Source organism: Benincasa hispida, chromosome 8 (genome assembly GCF_027475165.1).
Source record: "Benincasa hispida cultivar pf3 chromosome 8, pf3_genome.v1.1, whole genome shotgun sequence".
NCBI classification, from domain to species: domain Eukaryota; kingdom Viridiplantae; phylum Streptophyta; class Magnoliopsida; order Cucurbitales; family Cucurbitaceae; genus Benincasa; species Benincasa hispida.
Window position 1 is genome coordinate 59,181,599 of NC_143485.1, and position 16,873 is coordinate 59,198,471.

Sequence of the window (16,873 nt, forward strand, 5' to 3'; positions counted from 1 at the left end):
TTCGTCCTTCATTACTTGATTTAATCGGACTAAATCAATCTGATTTGAAAATTTATGTACAAATAACTCATCTTTAACTCTTGCGGGAGGGTCTAAACATTCTATAACTCCAAAATTCAAAAAGATACTTCCTCTAGTCTCATCTTTTATTTCAGTCGTTACTAGCATGAAACCACACAAATTTCTAGCAACCTGAATTCTTGCCTCAGCACAATTGGTAAGATTGAGAGTGTCTAATGCAATATTCTCAAGCCCTCCAAAGTAGGCTCCAATAGTTTCAACGATGCTTCTGTTCCAATAGTCTAAAGGTAGATTTTTTATTGAGATCCACCCCCCAAAACCTTTCATAACCAAAGGCCTACCATGCTTATTTTTGTTCCATTTTTCAAAAAGTAAATGGTAGGGACCGATTGATTTCCATTTACCTAGTTCTTCGATCAACTTTTCAAGGGTTCCTTGATCGACTTTGATAATGGCTTTATCTACAAATAAAGGATTAATAATGACATCCGATTGAAGGGCTTGTTTCATCACTTTTGAAATCTCCTTCCAATCATTGAATACAAATAACCTCGAGATGATCCATAAGTTGTTGAAATCTTCCTTGAGCACTTCGGAGTTCTTTTGGACCCAAAAGGCCTTCTTGCTTGTTTAAATGAGGACGGAGCTGAGGGCTGCTTCTGTTTGTTGTCACTCTTGGTTGATGAATCTGGGGTATTGCACTTGAGATCTCCTTTTCCTTTTACCACATCCGCAAAACTTGTTCCATTTTTGACCTGAGAATTTGGCACTAATGTAGCTATGGTGGGATAAGCAGGGGCTGTTGGAATCTTCTTTGATAGCAGACGTGAATCCTCACTTTTTTTTAAGAAACTTTTAATCATACTGATGAAAGAATGCCAACCTTGTTGCTTAGGACCTTCTAGGACATGAATAAAAAACCGACCTCCGGTTGATGGCCACACAACAAATCTCAAAACCCAATCAGAAAAATCCCTGAACTTGGATAACCTTGTGACTCCATCGCAACCTCTGTCGTTGCTGAGAAAATAAAGTTTACTCGAATTTGCTAATAGCTTGGATGCTTGCTCCACAAATCATCTCAGTTGTGCCCTTGAGAGGGACAGCACCCTACAAGCTTCCATGTCCTGAATGTAGTACTGATTATACTTGGTCCAAATACAAAAGGAGTATCCATTCACGTTACAACTTTCTATTTCCATAAGGTAGTATCTTGAGTAGTATAACTCTGATGAAAGGAATGATGGTAGGGAAGAGAGAAAGTTGCCGGAGGATGATCGGAAAGGAAAGGAGGGAAGAGAGGAGAGAGGAGAGAACAGAGAGAACTGACCTCATTCCAAAAAGCTTTCCTTTCATTTGCAATGATCACTTGGTGGTTAGAAGCACGTTTGTCTGAATTACTTCTCCATCCAGTCTACACTTTCTTCTTGGAAAAAATTAAAATTTGACGAAGGGGTTAATTGCTTATCAAAATTCTGTGCTTCGGGAGTTTCGTTTGTGGAGTGCATTATATGGCCATCTTTGGGAGGTAGGAAAAATATCCAAGTTCCAGTTGGTGTTGATAAACAAGGATGGCAAGTGTTTAGGTCAATGATCTGTGATAGTAAAAGTTTATGTACTCCTTTAGGTTCTACTCAATTAGTCTCTTGGAAAATAGTTGTTGAAGTCGTCTTTGATCCAAGTGTCAATAAGAAGTCATATTCTCTTTTGTCAAAGTCTTATGCTGAGGTTCTTCGGTTGGCGTCTAAACCTCGTATTTTGAAAATTTCAGATTGTATCGAGGGTAAAAAAGATACTTTTGTTCAGTCTTCTTACTGGATAAGGAAAGAAACAGAGATGGACATCAATTTTGATTCTTGTTTGCTTGTGACTCACTTGATGGCACATTATTCATGGTTGGAAGTTAGAAATCTCTTGAGGAGTATTTTTCGTCTTCTGCCTTGATAAACCCTTCTACAACTTCTATGTATACTATTGAAATCACCACCAATGCACCAAGGTACAGTGTGCACTTCCAATATTAATACCAGAGGTTTGATTCAAATCAAGTTTCAATAGAGCTTTATCAGCCATGAACGGGTTGATTACCACTCTAGATTGGAGATGCTCCTCCAAGGCAGTCTTCACAACGGACCATGAATGGTGAGCAAACAGTCTAGAGACCACAAATAAGGAGTTCAAATTCAGGTTCAACATTTCAGATTCCATTTTTACCCAGAAGGATGAAGGACTAACTTGGGGATGCTTAAAATTTGAAACACCTTGTTTAAGTACTGCTGCATAAGAACTTTTTTTTGTCCAAAACAGCAGTTGATGCAGCAAGATTTCGATTACCCAACTTTTCAGATTGATCAGTGGAGGCTAGGGGTCTATTGATATTGAAACTAACCATTTCTTTAAACTCTTGCCAGCCAGAGTTGCCATCTCCATAAGGAATGTGAATGTTCTTCCTTCCACCTGTTGAAGGCCAGACCGCACACTCCACAAACCACCTGTCATTGATACGAAACTTTGAAAGACAGATTACGCTTTGATCTACTCTTTCTTTAAGTTAAAAGAACTCAAAAGTCGGACTGCTTAATAACCTTTTCAAGCTGAAGTCGAGCCACTTTGCATTGTCATTGAGAAGAATACTTTCTGGCCTCTTTTCAAATCCTCCACAAAGAAGCCATTGCCAACTTGCCACATACAGAAAAAATGATCCCTAATAGTACAACTTTTCACCTTCATAGCTCCTATGCCTATTCAGCTTACAACTAAAAGTGGCTTAAGGGATTGGCAAACCTAAATGGCCGGAGAAGTTTCAGAAGAAGCGAGGAAGGAGGCTAGGAGGGATGGGGGAGGGGGAGTTCCAAGAATTTCAGATATAAAATTATTTCCAACTTCGATAGCAGAATTGATCAATGACCATGGAATCCCAACTAGATCCTACCGAGAAATTGAAGATCTTATTTTGGGGTTTTATTCCTCTCTTTATTCCAAATGTGAAGGGATTCGATCAATACCATACAACCTTGAATGGCCAAGAGTAACAAGAAACCAAAATGAGCAGCTTGTGGCAAGATTCACCCTTACAGAAATCAGAGAGGCAGTGAATGAGTTGGAAAGGAACAAGGCCCCTGGTCTGGATGGCTTTACACCAGAATTTGTTCTTAAATTTTGGAATCAACTAGAGGATAACTTCTCTAGGCTGTTCGACGAATTTTACTGCGACGGAAAGTTAAACTCGTGTTAAAGAGAATTTCATATGTCTCATTCAAAAGAAGGAAGATACGGTTTTGGTAAAAGACTTTAGGCCCTTGTGTATAAAATAATTGCAAAACTGCTAGCTGAAAGACTCAAAGGGATCATGCCAAGCACTGTAGCTCCAACTTAAAGTGCGTTCATAGAGGAGAGGCAAATTCTTGACCCTATTCTCATAGCCAATGAAGCTGTAGAAGGCTATAGATCTAAAAGGAAAAAAGGATGGATTCTAAAGCTGGACTTAGAAAAAGAATTTGATAGAGTGGATTGGGACTTCCTCGAGAAGGTGCTTCATGGAAAAAACTTTGATATTAAATGGATTTCTTGGATAATGGGATGCATCTTCAATCAAAAGTTCTCCACTTTCATAAATGGAAGACCAAGAGGAAGAATTAAAGCTACTAGAGGAGTTAGGCAAGGAGATCCTTTTAGCAAGAAGTTTTGGCATACTCGTGAGACTTGTTGGAAAATACATGGCAAGCCTCCACAGTGTTTTAAAAAGCCCACTCGGGCGCGCGCCGAGGCCTAAGGCGCAGGTCTGGCGCCTCGCCTTGGAAAAGCGAGGCTCACAAAATAAGGCACGCCTTAGGCACATGTTTTTTGTGAAGCCCCAAGGATCAAAGCCTTGTGCCTTGGGGCTTTTCAATTATTTTTAAAAAATAGTAATAATTAGGGATTTTCCTTCTTTATTAACTAAAAGGATCAAGTTTACCAAACCTAAATGCAAAATTTCTTGTATTTTGGGTCCCTTTTTTTCCATATTTCAACTTCAATTATACTCTCTTTTTAATGTAATATTTTTATATATAGTGTGCCTCACAAAAAAAAAGCCCGCGCTTTTTCATGCGTCTTGCGCCTAGGCTCCAGAGGGCCATTGCACCTTAAGGCGCCTTGGGCATTTAAAAACACTGAGCCTCCAGGATGGAAACCAAAGGCCGAACGTACTCTCCATACTATGGTTGAAAATTCACAAGAACATCAGGTCAAATCAACTGCATCTCAGTTCACTTCAGAACAAGTAGAACAAATCCTAAAATTATTCAATCCTAACACTTCTCCATCACTTTCGTTTGCACAAAATGGTAAATTACATTACGTGTCTTCCTTCTCTCAACAACAAAATCTTACCTGGATGATAGATTCAGAGACACTGATCATATGACTAGTTCGTCTAGCCTTTTTTTCTTCTTATAAACCTTGTGCAGGAAATAAAAACGTGAGAATGGCCGATGGTTCTTATTCTACCATAGCTGGTGTTGGTAACATTTCAATATCATTGTCTTTGGTCTTATCTAATGTCTTGCATATTCCCAAGTTGACTTATAGTCTTATATCTATAAGAAAAATCAGAAAAGACCTAGCATGCCCTTCCAATTTTTCATCTTCACTCTGTAAATTTCAGGACCTAGCCTTGGGGAAGATGATTGGCAGTGCTAGGGAAAGTGGTGGTCTCTATTTTCTGGATGAGGAGTCCAACTCAAATAAAGAAGCTCAAAGAAGTTCATGCCTCCAAACAATGTTTGTTTGTAGTAATGATGAAATTTATTTATGGCTTTAGACTAGGTCATCCAAATTTCTTTTATTTAAAAAGATTGTTTCCAAACTTATTTCGTAATAAAGAACCGTCACTTTTCCAATGCGAAATTTGTGCATGTGCAAAACATCATTGAAGCTCATATACTCCACATCCATATCAAGCATCTAGGCCATTTACATTAATTCACTCTGATATATGGGGCCCTTCACGAGTTAGAACATGTCATGATAAAAGATGGTTTATAACTTTCATAGATAACCATACTAGAGTTTGTTGGGTTTATTTGCTAAAGGGGAAATTGGAGGTAGAGAGCATTTTCAAACAGTTTTACCATATGGTTTACACTTAGTTTAATACTAAAATTCAAATTCTTCGTAGTGATAACGGTAGAGAATATTTTGCTCAAGTTCTTGGAAGTTTTTTATGGAGAACGGGATAATCCAATAGAGTTCTTGCAATGATACACCACAACATAATGGTAGGGCTGAAAGGAAAAATAGACACTTGTTAGAAGTAGCTAGAACTCTCATATTTTTATGAATATACCTAAATATCTTTGAGGTGAAGCTGTGTTACACTCCACATATTTGGTTAATAAAATACCATCTAGAGTTTTAATTTTTAAAACTCCGATTCAAGTTCTCCAAAAAAGAGTTTCCAAAAACCAAAATTAATAAATTCAATGGATCTAAAAATATTTGGATGCACAATTTTTATTAAAAATGCTGATAAGGGTACTAGTAAATTAGATCCAAAAGCAAGAAAATGAGTTTTTGTAGGTATTGCTCCAAACCAAAAAGGATACAAATGTTATGATCCTACAACTAGGAAATTTTTTGTTTCTATGGATGTACAACTTTTTGAAAAACAACATTTTTTTTCCAATTCAGATTCAGGGGGAGAATACACAAAATCAAATTTGGAAATGAAAACACTCAGAATAATCTAGAATCCATAGAAATACTAAGTTTACCACCCATACCACCACAAGATCTAGAAGTTATTGCCAAAACTCCTAATAGTTCTTCAGGAAAGAATACTCTAGAATTCCTTAGTTGTGGAAAAGATGATTTCGTTGAGGTAGTATAAGATATAAATTCGAATTTAAAACATGGAAGTCAGAATCTAGGAGTAAGTCCTGAGTCACAAATAAATTGTAAAGATACTCCATCCAAAACTCTCGAATTTGACTTAGAAAATGTGCATACTCAAAATTTTTCTAAAAAAAAAAAAACAGCATCATTATTCTGAAAACAGATCACGCTTGGAGTCAATGAAACTCTTTGGGCAAGCATATGAGAGAAGGATAAGCCATCAAGAACCTGAAATTGTCACTCCCCGGATCTGTCAAGAGTCGGAACCAAGATCAGAAAATCCAATAGGTGAAACTTCCATCTCAGATCTTGACATTTCTATAGCCTTACGGAAAGGGAAACGCTCATGTGCCAAATATCCCATGTTAAATCATGTGTCACACTCAAAACTGTCCAAATCTTTTGCTTTCTTTACTTCTAATGTCACAAACATTCAAATTCCCAATAGTATTGTTAAAAGGAAATTAGGGTTTATTCCTAATTATTTTATTTTCCATTATTATTTTTTTTGGTATTTTTCCATTTATGTATTTTCCTTTATTGGTTTATTGGTGTCTATTTATTCATCTAGTAGAAGGTTGATTATGTACTCTGAATTGCTCTGAATTATTCAATAATGTACAAATTTAACATGGTATTAGAGCTCTAGGGTTTTGTATTATTGAACTCTAGTCGCCGCCGCTCTAATCTTTGCTGTATTATTGAACTCTAGTTTCCATGATTGATTAGAATTAGGATTAGTTTCCTTGGTTTATTTGGATTAGGATTAGTTTCTTTGACTAATTAATATTAGGATTAGTTTCTTTTATTAATTAGGATTAGGATTAGTTTGCTTTCCAATTCTCTATAAATAGAGAGATTGTCTTCTTATATTGACAACTTTCGATTCATAATAAAAACTTTGATTTTATATTGGAGATTCCTCTTCTTTCATCTCCTAGGCTACATCAAAATTTGAAGGATTCATGGGACCATCTATCAATGGGGAGATTTTTTATTTTTATCCATTCTCCATAAGAGGGCACCATCTGAATCTTGTAATAGGCTTTAATGCTCCAAGGCTCAAATTTCACCTTAAATGATCCAACCCTATACCAATCACATATGTTGCTTAAAATTAACCATTGTTCCCTATTTTCGACTGCCAAGATGGCCTTGTTGGGTTGTAGTGGGCTAATGGAGCCAAAATCCGACCCTTTTGTAAAGCGCTAAGTATTTATGCCAATTTTCGTGTAAGTTTTTTCGATAGATGATGATGGATTTTTCTGGGTAGAAAGCTGCAAGTTCATTCGAATCTGATTGTGAAGAAGGTTGTTGCTGATGGGGATTTTTGGCTGATCACTAGTCTTTGTTGTTGTCTGATGGGGATTTTTGGCTGATCACTAGTCTTTGGCAGAACATGGAGAGCTTCTTTGTTGGAGGTAGCTGATGATACATAGCTGGGTTTCTGTTTGTTGTTGGACTGTGTTTGGTTGGTGCACTGAGAAGAGGGAGGAAACTATTCCACCCAACTTTGTTGTTGCCTCCTGGTAAGATAATTTTATTTAACCCTCTATTTACACCAAGCTTGACTATCTTGGCAAAAAGGGCCTTCCGGTTAGATATTTTTTCCACCCATAGATCATACTCCATTAGTCTAGACTTAATGAAGAATTTTGGTTCAATGGTGCTTCAACCAACGAAGAAAAAGTGTTGTGGAGCCATGTGAGGGATTCTCAGTGAAGGATTTCTCCCTAGAAGCTTCAGTGATCTTGATGCCAATAGATGTCTCAATGGTAAAAGTTTGGGGGAGGGGGTGAAGATGTCGAGCCGTCTCTCCGAGCATCTGATTAGTTGGTTGGAGAACTACCGAGGTTGGCAGTGAGAAGGGAAAGGAAAGGGGAGAGAGGAGAGAGGAGAGAAGGGAGAGCCATCTTTTTTTTGAAAGACAATATCCCCCAGCTATTTGAGAGAGTTGGTTCTCTCCAAATTCAGAAACCAAACAGTACTAATGAAAAGCATAAAAGAAACATAAGGCAAGGATAAACCCCATATAACTCTACAGCCAAAAAGCTCCCTCACAATGTACAACGTGCGCCCACTCTGAAAAATAACCATGTGAAATTCTTTCTTGCCCCTTCTTTGGTATGTCTTGCTTATGGAAAGCCTAACGGACTATTGGTGTTGTGAGAATTTTCAAGCTATTGGGGCATATTTTTGTAGTCTTGTTAGCATAGCAGCTGATACTTTCAATATGATCTTTTGCTCGATGGCTCAAATTCAAGTCCAACATAATGTTTGTGGTTTAATGCCAGCAACAATTGAAATTAAGAATAAAATCATAGGAAATATTTATCTTCATTTTGTTGACATTGAAGTTTTAGACACTCCAAATATAGTTTATGACACTTTATTTGTGAGTGATTTTCTCAATCCAGTTGATCTTTTTTTATTTAAAGCAAGTTATGGAAGATGAAGATATAATCCTATTAAGTCCTGAAGCAGACTTTTTTGAATCTTTTCAAAATTTTCCATTATATATATTTAGACACATGCGCACACACACAATCTTAATAGCCAACCATTGCTTGCCATCTTTTCTGTTTGTTTGTTTTTTCGTTTTTGGGTGTAGTGGGGTATAGCCCCTGTTGGAGGAAAATTAGGGATGGGGTTGCACACGCAATCATACGTTAGACATGGCTTAAGCTGTGCGTTTACGCCCATGCGTCAGAGGTCATGCGTTGGAATGAAAATGCATTAATCTAGTATGCAATGACCACGCATTCCTATCACAAGTTTTCTTACGCTCGCGCCATGTATAACGCAAACGCAAGTTTCTCGGGGAATCCAAGGTCGAACACAGGGACTTGTCACTCAATAATGCTTGTGAAGCAATGCATTTGAGGCGAAGAATAAAAATAAAAAGAAGTTTAATTGATTTACACACTACTCCTACTCCTATCTAAACAGATTGAGCAATAGAAGACTTGCGATGAGAATAGGTAGATACACAACAACCATCAACGCATAGTAATATTTATTATCTTAAATCGCTCGAGTAATCCCAGCTCGTCACACTAATGCATCGCACACCTCTCGGTGATCAGCCGCATGACTATATCTCTATAGTGCATGGTTGCGTCGAACATAAGATTGTACCTATCTCTAGGAACAATGCATACTTTGCTTTAGTACGTTCCATCTCTTACCTTCTCAGGCAGTTAGACGCGACTATTTAACTTATAGACAAGCAATGCAACAACCCATAGACAAGTGTTGCTACAGCCTTTCACCAAGCAAAGAGGATTAATTCACTATACTCGCACAATGCACACCTCTCGGTAGGTTGCTACATGCGTCCTATCTCTAGGCTACACGATTAAATATGCGATCACCTTTGATAAATAAACGATGAAGGTAAATGTTGATAAAGATAAAGATGATGAAGAAGATGGCATTGAAGGAATCAAGAGATGCATTGATTACATAATGTCTTAATATCTTAAGCTAAAATGTAATACAATACAGAGGTTAGAAGAGAAATGGACTCTGCGTCAAGGCTGCCGGTGGTGCCATGGATGAATGGTGGAGATGTCTCTCTCGAGCTCTATCTTCGGTGAAAGCTCCGGTCGTCACTCGGTCTGGTTTGTGGAGGTGAAGAATTCTCACTGAAAATCTTGCTCAAGCTTTTATCTGTGATCGCAAACCTTTGCCTTGAGGCAGAAGTTCGGATGCTTTGAAATGAAGGTCGAAGGGGCTATTTATAGGGTTTAAACGCCGATAGCTATCATGATTGCGTTATGTCTCACTGCTGCCTTTGTCGCGGTATGGGCAATGTCACATTGTCTTATCTTGTTGATACTCCCAAGGTATGAATCCGAGCTTGATTCAGCTAAAGTATCAACGCATTCTACCCATCTTGCGATCATCCTTCTATTATGGTTGTCACACCGTGGCCGCAATTTCCAATTGATTACCGCATTCGTTCGATCACCGCAACTTCCATGCGATGGACGCATTCGATCACCGCAACTTCCATGCGATGGACGCATGCGATCACCGCATGCATTCGTCTATGCGATAGCTCGGTTTTCAGCGCATGCGTTTGTCTTTGTGGTCACCTAGCTTCAGTGCATGCGTTTGTCTGCGATTGCTTATTTCTAACGCATGTGTTTGATTCCTGCGATAGCTACAAAAATAGACACTTTGGCACGGAGTAATGCATAATATTGGGGTCAGTGAGGATTTAGGTGCTAATCGACGCAAAACTCAATTCTTCACAAATTCTAAGTATTATCACCGCATTTCCTACTTATTAGCCCTCATAATTCTAAATAAAAGGCTTATAATAACTGACATTTCTGCCAGTTATCAGCCTCCTTTTCTTTAAAAAAAAATATCTAATGAAAGTTTAGTTTCTCATTAAGAACAATATGAATTCCAATCAGCCCCTCTGTTGATTCAATATTGAAGTTGAGAAATGATACTGTTGATTTGTGAATTTTGGGGTTCTGGCCTTTACCATTTTAATTTTAGCTGCAGAGCACCTTAAGAACATTCTGAAATTTATATGGTAGAGACTTGAGGGTAGAAACGGGAAGCAATATAGAAATTAACCAGCCAATCTTTGGTGAGTACGTTATGTGTTGACTGATTTGTGTAATATATGCAGCTGAAACAGGAGTAACAGAAAGTAAGCAATGTATATATTCAATCAACCAGAGATTTAAGCACTTTTCTGATTGGTTATTGAATATTATGGCTACTGGTGACTTGGATGCTTTCTTTCCTGCTGCCACTCGTGAATATGCTCCAATTGTGGATGAAATGTGGAAAGATTCTGCACTTCAGGAAACATACAGGAGAAGAGATGAATTGCACAGCCTTCCTGATGTTACAAAATATTTTCTTGATCGGGTATGCATCTTTTTTCAAAAATTATATTGTAACTTTTCAATTATGCACCAACACCTTGACAGTTCTTTTCCCCATTCTGAAGGGAGAAAACAGGATGGAAAACTGCTCTGTATCCTTGTAATATTCACGATAACCACCATAAAACTAATTGCTTGACACACAGTGAACAAATCTTTAAATACAGGCAAAAGTAATGAGATTGTATTACGTCAAGTGCAGGATACTAGATTTCTGCATTAAATTACAAGAAATCCTTGTTCTATAATCAATAATAGTCGACTACTTTCTACTATCGAATTCTATAAACTGCTCTTGGTGGAGGATGGAAATTCTCACATTCCTTGCTTTGTTGTTATCACCATAGTTTATTGGATTATGTGAATTGTGGTTTATCACAATGAGTATTGTCTAAAGGTGACTCTCGAACTTTATTTCCACCCTCCCCCAACCTTCAAAAGTATATAATTATAATTTGTGGGTATCCAATTCATTATCTTCAATGGATGTTTCTGCAGGTGATAGAGATATCAAGCAATGAATACGAGCCTTCTGATAAGGATATTTTGTATGCTGAAGGAGTCGGTCAAAGCAATGGCCTCGCTTTTATGGAGTTCTATTTTGATGATAGGAGCCCCATGTCTGAATTATATGGTGAAAATCTAGAACTGCCCCCTCCATTAACGAAGTAAAAAAGTTTCTTTTTCCCCTGGTGTTCTTTTCTTCACTCATTTTTCTTTTTCTCACATTTATGTTTCTTTTTTCTTGCCACAGATATCAACTAATTCAAATAAATTCCAAAGGACTGGTTGATGGTTGCAAATGGTTAGATATGTTTGAAGACGTGAGGGCCATGATATTTTGTGTTTCCTTGAGTGACTATGACCAGATGTGGTGCCATAGTAATGGTCCTCTGCAGAATAAAATGCTGGCTAGTAGAAACTTGTTTGAGCATTTGGTGAGGCATCCTTGTTTTGGGAATACTCCTTTCCTGCTGCTGTTAAACAAGTATGATGCGTTTGAGGAAAAGATAAATCAGGTTCCATTGTCGACTTGTGAGTGGTTCCAGGACTTCTGCCCTGTAAAACCACACAACAATAATCAGACATTGGCACAACAAGCATACTATTACATTGCAGTGAAATTCAAGGAGCTATATTTCTCCATTAGTGGCCAAAAGTTGTTTGTTTGGCACACACGAGCTCGAGAACGTGCTTCAGTGGATGATGCATTTAGATATATTCGAGAGGTTCTCAAATGGGAAGAAGAGAAAGACGATAATATGTACAATATCATTGGAGACGAATCATTTTATAGCACTGAAATAAGTTCCTCACCAGGCATGAATCCAGTTACTTGAGACAGCTGGGCAGTTGTGGTTCTTCTGCAAGGTGGAACGAGCAGTGGAATTGGTTTAGTTCTCAATTGAAAACTTTATGATAGGGTTTTCCAATTTTCACTTTTGGTTTGAATTCTAAATGAATATCATGGTTTATAGATTGAGGAAAAATGGGAATGTCTTTGATACGGCAGGTTTTTTTTTTTTGGGTGGATTTTGGGATGATTTGTTGTCTGTATAGCAAGCGTACCTTGTTTAAATTAAGCAATAAAAAGCAAGCTCTTATTGATTGATTATGTACCAGGTACTAAATTATGAGAAACCAAGTCAAGCTTCAGCTGCTAGGGTTATTGTTATCTCCTTTATTTCATTTTTATCTTTATCATCATATCCATGCTGAATGATAGACTTAACTTTAAGGTTTAAATAATTAAATTGAAATTACAGTCTCGGGGATATGAGAAAACGAAATAACTTCAAATGAGCTCCAGATGTCCCAGATTGCTACGGACTAATATGAGATCTCGCTGACAGAGCAGAATTTTCCTTTTAACAAATGAATTCATTCAAACAGTCGGATTCAATACCAATTTGACAGCAATTGACTATTTTAGCCAATTGAAGACTTTCAAGGGTGGCTCGAACTTCCGCAAAAGGGGTATCAAATACAATGTCAAAAAAGTGAGCGGACACAGAAATCATGGCCCCAGAATGGTCCGAATAACGATGCTTAAGCCAATTAATTGCAAAGCCAACCCATTTTAAAGGCCAAAATGGAAAATGACATGGCTTTGAAAAAATACCAAGTAATCTTCTCTGATGTCATGGACAAGTGAAGTTACACATGTCTTTTTCTCCTCTTTCGTTCACACGATTTTCTTCACCTCCTCAGCATGATTTCGTTTTCCAATGGGTTTTCTTTTTCTCTGGCATAGCTCTGACTAATGATGTGCAGCCAACGGTTGAATCTCGACTCTATTCTTTGAAGCTAGATTTCGTACTTTGAATGATTTGGGAAACTTGGAGAAGATTAGAGATTATGGGCATTTCAGAGTTAAGGAGTTGAAGCCATGGGTGTCGATTCCAATTCAAACAATGATGTGTGAGAGTGAGAGTGAGACCAAGAGAGAAAGTGATCTAACGGAGAGAAAGCGAGAGTGAGAGCGAGAGAAAGGGCAAGAACGAGACGGGTAAAGAGCGAGAGATATAGTGTAACGACCCAGATTTGTACGCATACAGGAAATTAAAATTAAATGTCAAATATTAAGCAGGACAAAATTTTATTTTAAGGGGTGGTAAATGTAATACCCTAGCCCTAATTTAGAAAGCATGAAAACAAATAAAATATATAATTAAGAATGAAAAATATATAAATTTAATAGGAAAATCGGGTGAAAATTTAGAATGGGTATTCATTATCCAAAAATAATGAATAAGGGAGTAGAATTAGGGAGGATTAATTAGAAGTTGGACGCTAGCTAACGGGCAGTAGATAACTTTTTGTTTGGCACTACTCATTGGAAGAATTGGAGGTGAATTAATTGCCCATATACTTTTAAAATTTGAAAGAGTTAAAAAGAAGAAGTGGAATTCACAAGCAGTGAAGGCAACCACGCGTGAAAACTACCGAGATTGGAGAGAAAATTGGAGAGAGCGAGAGTAAAGAGAGCGAGATTCTCAGCGAGACAGTGGGAGAGAGCGGGAGCAAGAGCGAGAGCAAGAGCAAGAGCGAGAGTGGGAATGAGATTGAGAGCGAGAGCGAGAGCGAGACAAGTGAAAGCGAGAGAGAGGGTCGCGAGAGCCAAACCTGCGAGAAAGCTGGAGAGAGCGAGATTCTGAGAATAAAGAGAGCGAGATTTGGACAGAAGCGTGGATTATGCGTTGAATTTGGCCACGATCTTATAGATTATACATGGAGAACCCTAAAATTGAATACAAACAAATGTTGAAGACGTAAGGGCAAACGTTAGCCAAAATTAGGTGTCTTATTAAGAGAAATTCTTAAACCTAAGTAATTTTAAAGAAGCCATTTGTAGGATGAGTTATCACATTGAGAAGAGCCGAAAACCACTATAAATAGGACCCATTGCCGGAAGATTTAACCCATTCTCAAACAAATCTCAGTAACAAAGAATCGTGTGAAAGTAAGTATGAGTGAGGAAGTTCTGTGAGGTTAGAAGAGATAAAAGCTTGGTGAGGTGCTGCCCAAATTTCCTTCTAGTTTAAGAGGGAAAGCTCTATTGATCAAACCATAGGGAATAATAAGAAATAACTAGAATCGCAGTCAAGGTAGTTATCTCACCAGTGTTTCATGGTAGTGTACCTTTAATATGTTGCATAATTATGTGATTGTTATGTTGCATTACATGTTTAAAATATATTTGTCGACAAGATTAAATTTTATGTTGCATTACATGTTATGTTGCATTACATGCATTATGTTTGTTCATAAGATTAAATTTTAATTAGATAAAGGTTATGCTTCAAGGGCTAGCAAGGCATGTATGGTTGCACCCCTCTAGACCCAATTCTATGTCAAGATTATTTTAGGGCTAGCAGGACATGTATGGTTGCACCCCTCTAGACCCAATTCTATGTCACGATTATGATAGGGACTAACAGGGTATGTATGGTTACACCCCTCTAGTCCAATCTTACGTTTATGTTAATGGTTGATGTTGGATTCGACTCTGGCCCTACTGACTGCATAACCCACTAATCATCAGATGGGCTAGTTTCCGCCTAAGTCCTCATCTTCCTATCATGACGGAGAAATTTACGTTAGAAGCATAACCGACCACCACATGTTATTATACGTTTTCGGTCCCAATCATATGTTTTCAGAACATATTGCATGTGATTGTACATTTGGTCACTACCCTATGTGAGAACTACTTACTGGGTATATTATATACTTATCCTATTTTTACAGACTTTGTAGGTAAGGACACAGCGTAGGTGGCAGAACTGGACGTCGCTCAAATTGCCAACCATCAAACTCACTATTATAGGCATATGCATTTTTGTATGACTACGCTAGTGTTTTATGGATTCTGGCTTTTTGTAAAATAACTTTTTATATAGTTTTCTACCTAATTAATAAAATCTTAGATATGTTCTTTTGAGATTTTTACCAAAACTCATCTCATAATAGAAAAGTCTAAGCATGCATATCGTAGCGGTCGGACCATAGTATGTAAAGATCCTGTCGTTACATATAGAGAGCGAGATAGAGCGAGAGATATAGAGAGCGAGATAGAGCGAGAGAGACAAAGAGAGCAAGAGATATATAGAGAGAGTGAGCGGGAGATATAGAGAGAAAGAGAGTGAGAGATATATATAGAGTAAGAGATATACAGAGAGCGAGAGAGAAGAGAGAGAGCTAGTGATATAAAGATAGAATGAAAGCGAGATACTTTCCACATGTGCATGAGTATATCTTGATAATTTCACCTGAATTTGACATTAACAAAGGATCATTCAACATTTTCTTTTTTAAAATTTGGGTCATTTGACATTTTTTTATCCAATTTTGAGTCATCCGTACAAGAATCCTGAGTTAATTGGATATAAAAAAATTGTTGTTAATTTTTAGGACTATTTTGTAATATAAGAAAATGAACCAAAATATTTTTTAAAAAATAGCAAAATTTCACTGTCTATCTATCATAGACCGCAATAGACTACTGTTTGTATCTATCTGTGTCATGATGGACACAAATAGTACTTTATTGCGATCCATCGCAAATAGATTGTGATGTTTTGCTATTATTTGTAAATATTTTTAGCGTTTTTTCATTTAGAATATTTTCCCTAATTTTTATATAATTACATTGTTTTTCCCTTAAATGACATAAGCGATAATTGCTATAGCTGTAGGACGTGTCGTATTTTGCCTCTTAGTCCAAGCCCCATTGTTCAAATCCACACTTATGTACCTCTTTTTTCTTTTATTAGTTTGATACTATGTACATTCTACGTGTTGCATAAAGTTTAAAAAGAGAACTTAATTATAAAATTTTCATAGTATAACTTTAATTTATGGATAAGAGAATTTTATTCTTTGAATACATTACGAATAAACATTTATAAAATTTTGGATGTTTGGTGAAAAAAATAATAGGCCTTTTAATTAAGTTTAAAATTTATTATTAAAAATATATAAATTAAACAGGTTTAAAATAACATATAAACTAAAATATTTTGTACTATTTTTTTTTTTAAAATGTGTGATAATCATCTTAGTAAAAAAAATATTTTTTGTTTTATGAGATGATTTGATTATTTTCATTATTTCAAACTTTAATATGAACAAAATAATGATATTTTTTATTTGAATGATTTGATTATCTTTTCAATTTTAAATTTTAATTTAAAATAAAAAGAAAAAAATTGAAAACTAAAAGATACCTATGGTAGTAAAATTGAAGGTGGGAAAAAAATTCGGATGATGTAATATGGGCATAGAGTTAAAATATATATATATATATATATATATATATAAAACATTCAAGCAAAATAATTCAAAATTATTAAAATTAGTTAAAAAAAAAAAAGAATAAAAGGAAGATAAGATAGCGGAGGAAAAACTGAAGGTTTAATTTAGCCAATTTAGATTTCAAATACTAATTTGATTTTATTTTGAATTAGTTGATGTGATAAGACGAATCCTTTGAATTGGTTAATGTAGTAGTTGATAAATTTTTTTAATAAAAAATTAATGTGAAAGATTCAAAACTAAATCTA

The 16,873-nt window shown here is 36.5% G+C and overlaps 1 protein-coding gene across 1 annotated transcript in view; it reads left to right on the top strand.

Annotated features, from left to right (window-relative positions):
* Window positions 1-12,423, top strand: part of LOC120083082 (extra-large guanine nucleotide-binding protein 3-like) — a 30,746-nt gene extending 18,323 nt beyond the window's left edge. Inside the window, exons 6-8 of the mRNA XM_039038621.2 lie at window positions 10,547-10,791; window positions 11,307-11,476; window positions 11,563-12,423. Of these exons, the coding sequence (XP_038894549.1) occupies window positions 10,547-10,791; window positions 11,307-11,476; window positions 11,563-12,148 (1,001 nt within the window). The 3' untranslated portion in view covers window positions 12,149-12,423. The remainder of the gene's footprint in view (window positions 1-10,546; window positions 10,792-11,306; window positions 11,477-11,562) is intronic.
* The last annotated feature ends 4,450 nt before the right edge of the window (window positions 12,424-16,873 follow it).